The 13854-nt window shown below is 40.3% G+C and overlaps 1 protein-coding gene across 7 annotated transcripts in view; it reads left to right on the forward strand.

The window, feature by feature from the left end:
* LOC135219417 (mitochondrial coenzyme A transporter SLC25A42-like) overlaps window positions 1–13854 on the forward strand; it is a 110881-nt gene that overhangs the window by 80746 nt on the left and 16281 nt on the right. For all 7 annotated transcript variants that reach the window (XM_064256293.1, XM_064256370.1, XM_064256217.1 and 4 more), the window contains exons 3-8: window positions 97–235; window positions 9844–9954; window positions 10108–10298; window positions 12276–12408; window positions 13349–13481; window positions 13626–13809. In XM_064256293.1, the coding sequence (XP_064112363.1) occupies window positions 97–235; window positions 9844–9954; window positions 10108–10298; window positions 12276–12408; window positions 13349–13481; window positions 13626–13809 (891 nt within the window). The remainder of the gene's footprint in view (window positions 1–96; window positions 236–9843; window positions 9955–10107; window positions 10299–12275; window positions 12409–13348; window positions 13482–13625; window positions 13810–13854) is intronic.

Raw genomic sequence — 13854 nt, forward strand, 5'->3', positions numbered from 1 at the left:
AAGGAGAGTAAAAAAGGATGTAAATGCTATAACAGAGGAAATTTGATTGAAACTCCACTGCATGTACTTTATTAGATAATGTAATCAACCTTACAGATCGACAGAGAATAAAGAAACTCGAGATGTTTTAAGAGAAATTACTCCCAGTGCACCACACAAAGTTTCTCAAACAAAAGACGATTTGCTCAAAACAGTTACAGCTACTTCTGAACAAAATGTACAGGAAGTCGAAAAGGTAAGAATTTACTGTTTTTTTCTTAATGCATGTATTCTTTTATTGCTTACCTGTGCTTGTTTTTTATTTTTTCTTGTTTACAGCATGATAATCCTAAAAGTCATAGCACAAGTTCATTAGTCTAGCATCAGTAGATTGCTTCAGTACCTGTACTGTAATTATTGTGTTTTAGTGCCTTTATTGTAAATTACTGTAATGTTCATTTACTGTTTTAAAATGGTGTTTTATACATTCAACTTCCCTGCCAGATATATACTTAGCTATAGACTCCGTCGTCTCCGACAGAATTTCAAATTTCGCGGCACACGCTACCGGTAGGTCAGGTGATCTACCGCCCTGCCCTGGGTGGCAGGACTAGGAACCATTCCCGTTTTCTAATCAGAATTCTTCTGTCGCCCGGACCATCAACATTGTTGTTGGTTCCTCTCGATTGGTTTTTCTTTTTTCACCGGCAATTGATCTTCTTGACCGACTTTTGGTGACGTATCTGGATTGTTGGATTGGCATACGCTTTTGTGGACTGTTTGTGGACTTGATTTTGGAATTTTCTTTAATAATGAATGTCTGACTCTGGAATGGTTGTGAGACGTTGTGTGAATGTAGGCTGTAAGGTGAGGTTGCCGAAAGCTTCGGTAGACCCTCACACGGTATGCAAGGGTTTTGCAGGGAGTATGAATGTTCTTTTACTAATACTTGTAAGGAATGTGAGAACTTGAGTGAGAACGAATGGAAGAATCTAACTAATTATTTTAAAAAGTTAGAGAGAGAAAGAGTGAGGAAGGCTTCGTATAGAAGTTTAAGTAGTTCTAGATCTGAACTAATTCCAAGCTTGGGAGCTTCCCCAAGGGTAAGTATTGCTACTTCTCCTTCCATTGCAGCCCCTTCTCCTATTGCAGAACCTGTAGATCCAGCAAAAGAACTTGCGGATCTAAAAGCAGCCTTCAAGTTGATGGAAAACAAAATGGCTGCCATACAAGGTAAGGCTAGTGATTTTTCAGTGGACAGTGATATGAGTTCCCAGTGTAGTGGAGGGGGCATCTGGTCGGCTCAGCAACGCTCCTAGGTCTAGACCTCTTCCAAGCTCACATGCCCAGAGGAGGAGGAATGTCGAAAACCGAAAGGAGGTTGTGGAGAATCCCCACCGATCAGGTGTCCCTTCGGCGGTTTCTGTGACACCCCAGACTGCCAAGGATCGCTATTGTAAAAGCGTCCTGCGTGAGTGTTTTTCGTCGTCGGGATCTTCATCTCCGAGACGTGATTGGAGAGATTCAGATCGATCTCGGCCTCTCAAGAGGAGTTGGAAGGCTCCTGACTATTGATTCGAGCCCAGAAAAACTTCCCTGAGGAGTCTCCCTCGGGAGTGAAGAAGGCCAAGAAGAGCCATTCTTTCAACCAGAGTGAGAAGGAGGCAGGAGGTGGGGGCTATGGACTCCTCCCCTCCTCCTTCCCCTCCTCCCGAAGAGGATAAAGAGGAGGCTACGAAGAGATTCATGATGGCGATGCAAGAACAGATTTCGTCTTTTGTAGGAGTTCTGTCAAAGGAGCCTCCTAGAAGGAAAGACACTTCCCTTCCTATCAAAAGATCCTCCAGACGTATGGAGGTATCTGCCGCCAGGATCGATACTCCTACTCGAGGTGAGGTTTCCTGTACGAACCTGGATGAACCGATCAGACGTCTGGCACCGGCCAGGAGTGAGGAGTCACCCAGGAGGCAGGAGCCAAGAGCCAGGAGTGAGGAGTCAACCAGGAGGCAGGAGCCCAGAGCCAGGAGTGTAGAGGCATCCAGGCAGGAGGCAGGAGCCAGGAGGCAGGAGGCAGGAGTCAAGAGGCAGGAGGCAGGAGTCAGGAGGCAGGAGTCAAGAGGCAGGAGGCAGGAGTCAAGAGGCAGGAGCCAGGAGCCAAGAGGCAGGAGTCAGGAGGCAGGAGCCAGGAGTCCGGAGTCAGGAGGCAGGAGTCCGGAGTCAGGAGGCCTTAGACCTTACAGACCTTACAGTTCGTTCGGGTTGCCCCAGGTCCCTCAGTGTGAGGCGCCTCTAATGTCTACCAGAGAGTTGCTAGTACATCTTCCGGTATATTTTGCATCTTCCAATCTTGGATGGTCTGGGATGCAGTTTAGATATTTGTCGAGCTTATTCTTAAACACATCTACGCTCACTCCTGATATATTCCTCAGATGAGCTGGCAACGCATTGAATAGACGCTGCATTATCGATGCTGGTGCGTAGTGGATTAATGTCCTGTGTGCTTTCCTTATTTTTCCTGGTATAGTTTTGGGCACTATTAATCTACCTCTGCTTGCTCTTTCTGATATTTTTAGTTCCATGATATTTTCTGTTATTCCTTCTATCAGTTTCCATGCCTGAATTATCATGTAGTGTTCTCTTCTCCTTTCTAGACTATATAATTTTAAGGATTGTAGTCTTTCCCAGTAGTCTAGGTCCTTAACTTCTTCTATTCTAGCTGTAAAGGACCTTTGTACACTCTCTATTTGTGCAATATCCTTTTGATAGTGTGGGTACCATATCATATTGCAATATTCAAGTGGACTACGAACATATGTTTTATAAAGCATAATCATGTGTTCAGCTTTTCTTGTTTTGAAGTGCCGTAACATCATTCCCATTTTTGCTTTACATTTTGCCAACAGAATTGCTATTTGATCATTGCATAACATGTTCCTATTCATCATCACACCAAGGTCTTTAACTGCTTCCTTATTTGTGATTGTCTCATTATTAGGTCCCCTATATGCATATAGCTTTCCTTCTCTGTCTCCATAATTTATTGATTCAAATTTATCAGAGTTAAATACCATCCTATTTACCTCTGCCCAATCATATACTTTGTTAAGGTCTCTTTGTAGAGCGTTCCTATCTTCATCACAAGTAATTTCTCTACTTATTCTTGTGTCATCAGCGAAACTACTCACTACCGAATCCTTAACATTACTGTCTATGTCTTCAATCATAATAACAAACAATATTGCAGCTAGCACCGTACCTTGTGGCACACTGGATATTACCTTGGTTTCATCCGATTTCTCATCGTTTGCAATAACTATCTGTTTTCTGTTGTGTAAAAATTCTTTTAACCATCTTCCTACTTTATCTACGATATTGTGTTTTCTAATTTTCTTTGCTAATATATTATGGTCTACTTTGTCAAAAGCTTTTGCAAAGTCTAAATAAACCACATCTGTTTCATTTCCGCTTTTCATATTTTTGAATATGTTCTCACGGTGGACTAACAGTTGGGTTTGTGTACTTTTTCCGGGTACGAAACCGTGTTGTCCTATATTAAACAAATTATTTTTTATTAAATTTTTCATAATATTTTTCTTCATTACCCTTTCATACACTTTCATAATATGTGATGTTAGATCACAAGGCCTATAATTACTTGCCTCTAGTCTTGATCCACTTTTGAAAGTAGGGGTGATATATGCTAATTTGTGCTCATCATAAATCTTGCCTGTATCTACACTTTGTCTTAATAATATTGCAAGTGGCTTTGCGATAGAATGAACTACTTTCTTTAACAAAATAGCAGGGACTCCATCCGGCCCTGCAGCAGCCCCATTTTTAATTTCATTAATTGCCTGCACAATATCAGCAGGAGTCAGGAGTCAGGAGGCAGGAGTCAGGAGGCAGGAGTCAGGAGGCAAGAGTCAAGAGCCAGGAGGCAGGAGTCGGGGACTCGTTCCTGGAGGTTATGACTCTTCTCCAAATAGGAGCTCCTCTCCTTCAGAGCATAGGAGGTCTTGGAAGGACTCTCCCTCCAAACGTGAACTTTCTCCTTCGTCTGATCGAGGGTTAGACAAGTTGTCTGATGACGAACCTCCTGCTAATGAGGGACTATCTAGTTATAAAGTCTTAGCCTCATTATTACTTCAAGAATTTGGAGATTCTCTTAGTCCGGCGGCTCCTCCTTCTCCTCGTTCTCTCTTTTCGAGCTCGGCTACGGCAAAATCTTCGGCCTTTTTGAAAATGAAGCCTGCGATATCTATGAAGAAGGCACTCCATTCTTTAGATTCTTGGATGGACAAGAAGAAGGAGTTAGGAAAGACGGTATTCTGCATGCCTCCTTCCAAATTACATGGAAAGAGAGGTATTTGGTATGGGACAGGAGAGACTATGGGTCTTTCTCTACCTGCCTCTGCAGATGCCGACTTTTCCAATTTAGTGGAGGCCTCTAGACGTCACTCCTTAGGATCGGTCAGAGCGACGTGGAGCACTTCAGAGTTGAACCACTTTCTAAAGGGACTTTTTGTCACTTTAGAGGTGTTCAACTTTCTGGATTGGTCACTCGGAGTTCTGGCCAACAAATCTAAGGATCCGGAGTTTCTTAAAAACCCAGAGATTCTCCATAGCGTCCTGTCCTGCATGAACAAGGCAGTACAGGACGGTTCGGGTGAAGTGGCTTCCCTTTTTGGGTGCTGTCTCCTGAAAAAGAGATCAGTTTATGGATCCCTATTATCGAAAGGGGTTTCTCCGAGCCAGAGGACTGCTTTATTGTTCGCCCCTCTATCGGATCATCTGTTTCCTTCTCAGTTGGTGAAGGATATATCTCGCTCGCTAACTGAGAAGGCGACACAAGACTTACTAACACAAACGTCCAAGAAAGGACGCCCTGTAGTGTCGGCGATTAAGAAGGACTCTCGTCCTCCTCAGCAGCCCTTTCGTGGAGGTACAGCGGCTCGTCCCCCTGCCAGAAAGAAGAGCTCTGATAAGAGAGGAAGGTCTTCATTTAGGCCCTTCAAGAAATCCAAGTGACTTGTTGCTCCTTCAAGCACCAGTGGGCGCCAGACTCCTGAACTTTGCAGGAGTATGGGCAAAAAGGGGAGCCGACCCTTGGTCAGTGTCGGTCCTAAAGAAGGGATATGTAATCCCCTTCGACAACAGCCCTCCCTAACATCTACGCCTCAGGAACTGTCAGCGAGGTACAGAGACCCGGTAATGAGAAAGACTCTCCTTCAAATGGTGGAACAAATGTGGGAAAAAGAGGCCATCGAACTTGTGCAGGATCCACACTCCCCGGGATTTTACAATCGCCTTTTTCTAGTACCAAAGGCATCGGGGGGGTGGAGACCAGTTCTGGACGTAAGCGCCCTGAATCGCTTTGTTCAGAAAAAGAAGTTTCGCATGGAAACGTCCGCCTCAGTAATGTCGGCTCTTCGTCCAGGAGATTGGATGGTCTCTCTGGACTTGCAAGACGCATATTTCCACGTTCCCATTCACCATTTGTCAAAGAAATATCTTCGTTTTGTAATAGGAGACAAGATCTTTCAGTTCAGGGCTCTGTGCTTCGGTCTGTCTACAGCTCCACAAGTATTCACCAACCTGATGGCGAATGTGGCAAGATGGCTTCACCTAGAGGGAATAAACATCTCCCTCTACTTGGACGACTGGCTGATCAGGGCCAAGTCGGAGATTCAGTGCTTGGAGGACTTATCAGTAACAAGGAACATGATAGATTCGCTAGGATTGCGTCAACCTCGAGAAGTCACAGCTGATCCCCAGCCAGAACTTGGTCTATCGGGGGATTCAGATGGATTCTCGGGGTTTTCGAGTATATCCTTCGCGAGAAAGAATCACTCGAGGTTTGTCGAGAATCTCGAGCTTCTTAGAGAGAAAGAACAGCTCAGAGCTCAGCGAGGGATTACCTGAGCCTTTTAGGGACCCTGTCCTCACTGGAAAAGTTCTTCTCTCTGGGGAGACTTCACCTTCGCCCTCTTCAGTTTTTCCTGAAAGGGGTGTGGAGTTGGAAGACGGGACAACTCTCGGACTTCTTCCACTTCCACAAGAGGTAAAAGATCATTTGAAGTGGTGGATCCCTCCTCTTCAAAAGAATGAGGGCGTATCGCTTGCCCTGCAGAACCCAGACCAAGTGTTATTTACCGACGCTTCGGAGTCGGGATGGGGAGCGACGCTAGGAGCAAGGGAGGTGTCAGGCACCTGGACAAAGGAACAGGTGTCCTGGCACATCAATTGCAAGGAACTAGTGGCCATACACCTAGCCTTAAAGTTCTTCGAAGAGATAGTCAGAGACGGGGTGATACAGATAAACTCGGACAACACCACGGCTCTGGCTTACATACGCAAGCAAGGAGGCACGCACTCTTTCTCCCTCTATCAGTTAACAAGACACCTGTTAACCTGGACGGAAGAAGAGGCATAACTCTCCTCACGGTTTGTTCAAGGGATCAAGAATGTGAGAGCGGACAGACTGAGCAGGAGGAATCAGGTCCTTCCCACAGAATGGACTCTACACGAAGAAGTGTGCGAAGTCTTTGGTCCCTGTGGGGGAGACCTCACATAGACCTGTTTGCGACGTTCCTCTCCAAAAGAATAGAGATCTTTTGCTCTCTAGTGGAAGATCCGAGAGCCTTCGCAATAGACGCGTTTCTCCTGGATTGGTCGGGTGTGGATGCATACGCCTTTCCCCCGTTCAAGATCCTGGGGGAAGTGCTCAGGAAGTTCGTAGCTCGAAGAAGCACGAAGTTGACGCTAATAGCCCCATTTTGGCCAGCCCAGGAATGGTTACACGAGGTATGGAGTGGATAGTGGACTTCCCCAGATCGCTTCCAAAACAGACCAGATCTACTCAGACAACCCCACTTCGAGAGGTTTCATCACAACCTCCCAGGTCTCGCTCTGACTGCCTTTCGACTATCGAAAGACTTGTCAGAGCGAGGGGCTTTTCTCGCAAATAAAGGCTGCGGGCTCTATCGCTAGAGCCCGCAGAGCTTCGACGAGAAGAGTATACCAGTCAAAGTGGGAAGTCTTTAGGAGGTGGTGTAAGGGTCAGAAGCTGTCCTCCTCCAGTACCTCTATAGTGAATATTGCCGATTTCCTCCTCTTTCTGAGAGAGGAATCACACCTATCTGTCTCAACAATAAAGGATACAGAAGCATGCTGTCTTCAGTATTTAGGAATCGAGGCCTAGACATTGCAAGCAACAAAGATCTACACGATCTAATTAGATCTTTTGAGACTTCAAAGGCAGCTACTCCTAGAACACCTAGTTGGAATCTAGACGTGGTCCTGAAATCCTTTCATCGGATAAATTCGAGCCTTTACATCTGGCTTCCTTCCGCGACGTCACTAGGAAATGCTTGTTCCTGGTGGCTCTCGCTACAGCCAAGAGGACGAGCGAATTGCACGCTCTGGATTCCACGGTGGGGTTCAAAGGAGATGCTGCCATCTGTTCTTTCCAGACAATGTTTTTTCTGGCAAAGAACTGAAAACCCGTCAAACCGTGGCCCAGAAGTTTTGAGGTAAAAGGCCTATCTAACCTTGTAGGCAGAGAGATAGAGAGATCTCTCTATCCAGTGAGAGCTCTTAAATATTATTTAGAGAGGAAGAGACAGATGGGAGCTTGTCAACAAGGTCTTTGGTGTGCGGTGAAGAACCCCAAAAGACTCATGTCCAAGAACGGCCTTGGCTTCTTTGTGAGAAGCGTTATTACGGACGCTCACAAGAACTGCTCGGAGGAATCCTTCGGTCTTCTAAAGGTCAAGACACATGAAGTGAGGGCAGTAGCAACGTCTTTGGCGTTCCAAAAGAATATGTCTCTAAAGAATATCATTGAGACTACATATTGGAGGTGCAATTCAGTGTTTGCATCTCATTATCTGAAGGATGTGAGAGTGACCTATGAGAAGTGCTTCTCGCTAGGTCCTTTTGTATCAGCAGATACAGTACTGGGTCTTGGAGCAAAGACTGATCCTTAATTTTGTGTTTTTATCGTACTTAAACCCTCTTGTCAGATATGTGCTTGGTTTTCTATTAGCAAGCTCACTAATGTCGCACGGGAGCATAGTGTCATTGCTGGTAGGGGATCAAGGGTATGTATGGCTAGTAGGGGAGTACAAAATTTTTTTTTGTATATTTTGTAATGAAAGTGTATTTATGTTTCGAGTTTTTGGTTGTTTGTAAGGAGTTCGGGGATAACTCCTTACAATCTTAGAACTAACATGGATGTTAGGATCAGGTGATCGGGATCGGTTTTGTGCTCCTTGAACAAGGTGTATTGTCATGTTAGTGGAATAGCACCCAATGACAAAGGCCTTTAGGCTCTGCCGAGTAAGTGGATAAGACCCCATTGGCAGACCCACAAGAACTCTTAGCCATAGATCAATATCTCGCTGAGGCTCTTGAGGCTAAGCAGACTCCAAGGCAGTAGCCGCGAAGTCTTCAGCCTAATAAGGTAGGAACCAAGGTTTATTAATACCTACAACATATGTTGTTTACCTGTCTATTTCAGTAGTTAGCTGTCTCTTACCCACCACCAATGGGTGCTAATCAGCTAAGTATATATCTGGCAGGGAAGTTGAATGTATAAAAATGATATTGTCATGTTACAATAAAGTTTTATACATACTTACCTGACAGATATATACGATTAATGGCCCACCCAGCCTCCCCGCAGGAGACAGGTGGAAGAGAAGAATTCTGATTAGAAAACGGGAATGGTTCCTAGTCCTGCCACCCAGGGCAGGGCGGTAGATCACCTGACCTACCGGTAGCGTGTGCCGCGAAATTTGAAATTCTGTCGGAGACGACGGAGTCTATAGCTAAGTATATATCTGTCAGGTAAGTATGTATAAAACTTTATTGTAACATGACAATATCATTTTTATTATGTAGACCAATGGTATACACAACCTAATGCCTTTATCCAGCTGGTTCTCAGTAGAAAATTGATTGGAAAGGAAAGAAAAACTAAAAGTAGAAAGGAGAATACAAGACTATGGTAAAAAAAGCGGGGTGTAGACTGATTCTTGACAGTAGAAGTGCATGAATTAGAGGAAAATATAATTTGGAAAATTAGAGGAAAATTATTTTTTTAAGCATAGCATCACTGACGGAATCATTCCTAAGATTTTAAGATTGATCACAATACATATTGGAAACTGCTTGTTCAAGTTGTGTGTGTGGCAGAAATTGGGAGGGACTTTTTAAGCTTATTAGAGCCCTAACCAAAGTACAGTTGCATCCAAGGAAAAGTGAATAAAGCCACCATAACTGTTTGAAAGATGGAAAGCAAGGGCATTGTAATATGGGAAGTATTAATTATGAGTATGTAATGTTGTGGGATTGGACATGGCTATGAAGTTTAACATAGAAAGCTACGGTATATGTAAAATGTAATACCAGCCAATTATATGTTCTCAGCAAGAAGATCCTTATTGGGTTCCTCAAGAGAAAAAGGATGATGAAGATAGAAAAGAAAGTCAACACTGGTTTGAGAATACATACTGTATTACAGAAATAGTAAAAGTAGTCAATACCTAATCATACTAATTGAATAGGCCTGGTGATAGTAGGCTGATTATTAAGTCACATCACATGAATCTCTCAAAGACTGGAATAGTGTACAGAATTGTTATACATAATATCAGTACTAGTTAACATGGCCTTTTTATATCTTTTCATTCAGATATCTGAAATTTTGCTTCTATTTACTTTTAACTAGTACAATTGTTTTCATTTAATTTTTTTCCATGTCATTCAATTAATATGGGATAGTTTGCTGTTCATTAATTGTTGGCAATTGTAGTTATGAATAAAATTATGTCTCACTAAAGTATGTTTGTTTCATTGTAGGTTGCTGCGGGTACTCAGAAAGTGTTCATCACACTTATTGCTGGAGCAATGGCTGGAGCCCTTGCAAAATCAACAATTGCTCCACTTGACAGAACAAAAATAAATTTCCAGGTATGTGTATGTATATATTATTGATTTTTTGTGTCTATTGCTTCTCATGATATAGAACGAGGATTTAGGTCATTCCAATGTCAGCTGTTCAGATTCTGTAATACTCTATGTACAAATGTACTGTACATAAATGCTTTTTTTTTTTTTTTACAGGCAACAAAACAGAAATTTTCTGCTCGACATGCCATCAGTTTCCTTATTGAATGTTATCGTAAGGAAGGTCTGTTTAGTTTTTGGCGTGGCAACTCTGCCACCATGGCTCGCATTATTCCCTATGCAGCAATTCAGTTTACATCCCATGAACAGTTCAAAATTCTCCTGAGAATTGATGAACCAAATAGAGAGTAAGTAAGAGTGCTGATTTTTTCAGTTCTAAATAGTAAAATGCTTCTTCTTCTTCTTCTTCTTTTTTTTTTACATGGTGACAGTTAAAGTATTGTTTAGTTAAATGTTGATTATCAGGTTCCTACAGTTGAAACTGCATGTGTGTTTGTGTCAACACGTTGAATAAGTGAATAAAATGCTGATCACCAGATGCCTGTAACCAAACTATGATAAGGTCAGTAAGTCTGTAATACAGAAAGGGATATAGACTATATTTCTTATTTCCTACAATTTTTGTCATTGGAACTTGAAGCTCATAGGTGGTTGTTCAAAAGTTTAATCAGATACCATGTAGATAGAACGACGAAATTCCCATTTTAGATACATCGGTTCTGTTTTGTATTGGCCCTTTACATATCTTGTTTTTATCCATTTAGCTGTGCCTTTACCTATCCTAAAAAGTGACATATTTTATCTCCCTATACTAGTCTATACTGTACTGTACTTTATTTTCTGGCAGTTCCAAATCTTGGTGAAGGACTTTCTGTTCAGTCCTATTGTAGATAAAGAAAGGTTTCTTTAACAGAAGTTGCTGTTTTTATAACAAAACGTTATGTGCTTATAATAGGCTCCACATGAAAATACTATATAAATTATTTTGTCACTGAAAATTTTAGTTTTACTGTAGGCTATATAAATCAAGACCAGCTGTTGAAGCACTGTACTTCAAAATTATCATCCAGTAATTTTATGGAAATGAGATAACTTTTGTATATTTTACTGAATCCATGTTTATATTTTGCAAGGTAATGAATGATGGATAAAAATGCATTATCAAAAATTATTATAATTTCTACAAAAAGTTGATTATGCAATGATGATACAGATGAAGCTCAGTTTAATTTAGCTAATTATTATCACAAAATAAATCATTGTGAAGTAAAAATATTATGCAGATTGAGCACATGCTATGGTTGTTACACAATCTAGTCCCAGAACATAGTTAAATGGTATTGTGTGGTTACCTAAATTTTAAGTTTTAGAAAATCAGTCAGAATCTTCCATTTGTAATTAAATTATTGGAGCCTTTATATACTAAATAAATTTTTTTTACAGAAAATCCATTATGCCCTATATAGAATTAAAAATTTCAGTTAGATTGCTGCTCTTGATAATATGATAACGTTAATCACCTTTTAATTATGAAACTGTTCTTTCCTTTTTCTGTTATAGTGATATACAGTATTTTTCCATTTATACTGTACACTGTTTATCTACAAATTGATATTGGGCATTTACAGTTGCCATTGTTGAAAGAATGATCACACATTAATGGTTCTGCTGAAGTAGATCATAACTATCAGAATTTTTTGTCAATTGCAAAAGATGAGTTGTCTAAACATTACTGCTTCATTGCTGTTGAAAAGTTATTCAACAGCAAAACAGTGATTTTATTCCTCAAAATCACATAAATGAATAACAGGCTATATCATGGTTTTGACCTTTCAAGAGATTAAATAGGGAATCGAAATCTAGTTTTAATTCATATACAATATATTTAGTCTGTAAGGATTATTAATATGTTGTAAGATGAAAACAATAAGGATTTCATGAAGTTATATATTTACTGTGTGTGTACATACATAGGTGATACAATACTGGTAAAAGACAATGAATTTTACCATTCAACATCTATCTTCAGAACGAGCATTTTCTTTCTTTGAAATTCTGTACGTGATGTGTATCAATTTTGACAAAAGTAATATGCATATCCTGCATTCACTTTTACTTGTTTGCTGTGTAAATGGAAGGAAAATAAATATATAGTAAGCACATGCATATGTTTATGTTCTTTACAGTTGAAAGCTAAGTTACAAGCAGTTACAGTAAATTGGGTCTGAAAATCATGCAAGGTGTTGTTTGTATGTGTATGCTGTTTGTAATAATAAAAAGAAGCTACTGTACTTGCTTTTATTTTCTATTATTTACTATTGCAGAACACCGCAGTACTACAGATTTCTAGCTGGATCTTTAGCTGGTGTAACCTCTCAGTTTTTGACATATCCATTGGATATGGCTCGGGCAAGGATGGCTGTAACCCACAAGGATACTTACTCTTCATTAATTCAGGTATTTTAAATTCTAGGAATGACTTGAAAAGACACATCTACTTGATGAAAAAAATAGGCATATCTATTTGAACAAAATTCAAGAGTATTTTTGGTAATCAATTTTTTTAAATGTATGCAAGATCACTTAGGATTTTTGAGAGCCACCTACCATTATATTTCACAAATACAAGTACAAGTACTACTAAAAGTTAAGACAAAAGTAATGTAAGATTTTTAAGATATTTCAACACTATTTGTCAAGGTTTTGAATTTAAAAATTGAGAGGTTATGCTTGTGTCGAATTTCCAAAGACTATAAAGTGTCATACAGAGGAACCTGTTCATTTACATGGAGAAACAGTTCCCATGTGTCAAAAAACTTCAGGTGCAGTTGCTAAAAGGAACTGATTTATGGTAGTACATAAAAGAAACTGGGGTACGTACTGGCAAATATGAATAAAATGGGTCAGACAAGTAATTTTCTAAAGAATTTCATTACCTAGTCTTCAGTAAATGGGAAAATATTTAGGGACTTTGTTTGAATAGCACCCTCCATTGGAGTTTGTCAGTGAGTATTGTTTTCTGTGCTACTAATTGGTGAGACTTGGATGTTTAGGATTTTATTGTGTGTATTTCTGCCTCAGAGACTGGTTTGCAAATGCATTTCTTATATAAAGGTGTATTTCATAATTGTGAGTGTACCCCCACATATTAGGTTTGTTAGTTATGAAAAATACAAATTGATTAAAAATTTGTCATGTTGCAACAGTTCAAGTTTAATATATTTCTTTATACAGTATGATTGCCTTCTTATCCAAAATGTATTACAGAAACCAAGCCAACTTAAACCCAGTTAGTGTATTGTTGGAATTTCATGCTGTATTTAGTAATTATATTACTGGTTAGTGAGAGGGAACTTTTAAACTTAGAGTTTCTTTAGTAACATACTTTTAATTTTAGGTTTTTGCAAAGATTTGGAAGAATGAAGGGCCATTAACCTTATACAGAGGGTTAACTCCAACGTTACTTGGTGTGATACCTTATGCAGGTACAAGTTTTGGCATCTATGAAACTTTAAAAAATTATCACAGCTGTGAGTATCATTTCAGTTTGTTGAAATGTTTCACTTGTTTGATGTTGCACATGTTTGTTTTACAAATCTTTTATATCAAAATTACATTTATTGAATTGAATGGTAAAAATATCTTTTTCTGACATGGTAAAACATCTTTTTCAGCTATGTCTGATAGAGATAAACCAAACCCATTAGAGAGGATGATGTTTGGAGCAGTCGCAGGTTTGGTAGGCCAGTCTTCCTCCTATCCACTGGATATTGTTCGTAGAAGAATGCAGACAGCAAATGTAACTGGTAATGGCAACTCGTACAAGACTATAATGGGCACTCTAACCAAAGTTTATAGGTAAGTTGGTATTAAATATTGATCTTAATGCTATACTAGTCTTTA

This window comes from Macrobrachium nipponense, chromosome 11, assembly GCF_015104395.2.
Source record: "Macrobrachium nipponense isolate FS-2020 chromosome 11, ASM1510439v2, whole genome shotgun sequence".
Lineage (NCBI taxonomy): Eukaryota > Metazoa > Arthropoda > Malacostraca > Decapoda > Palaemonidae > Macrobrachium > Macrobrachium nipponense.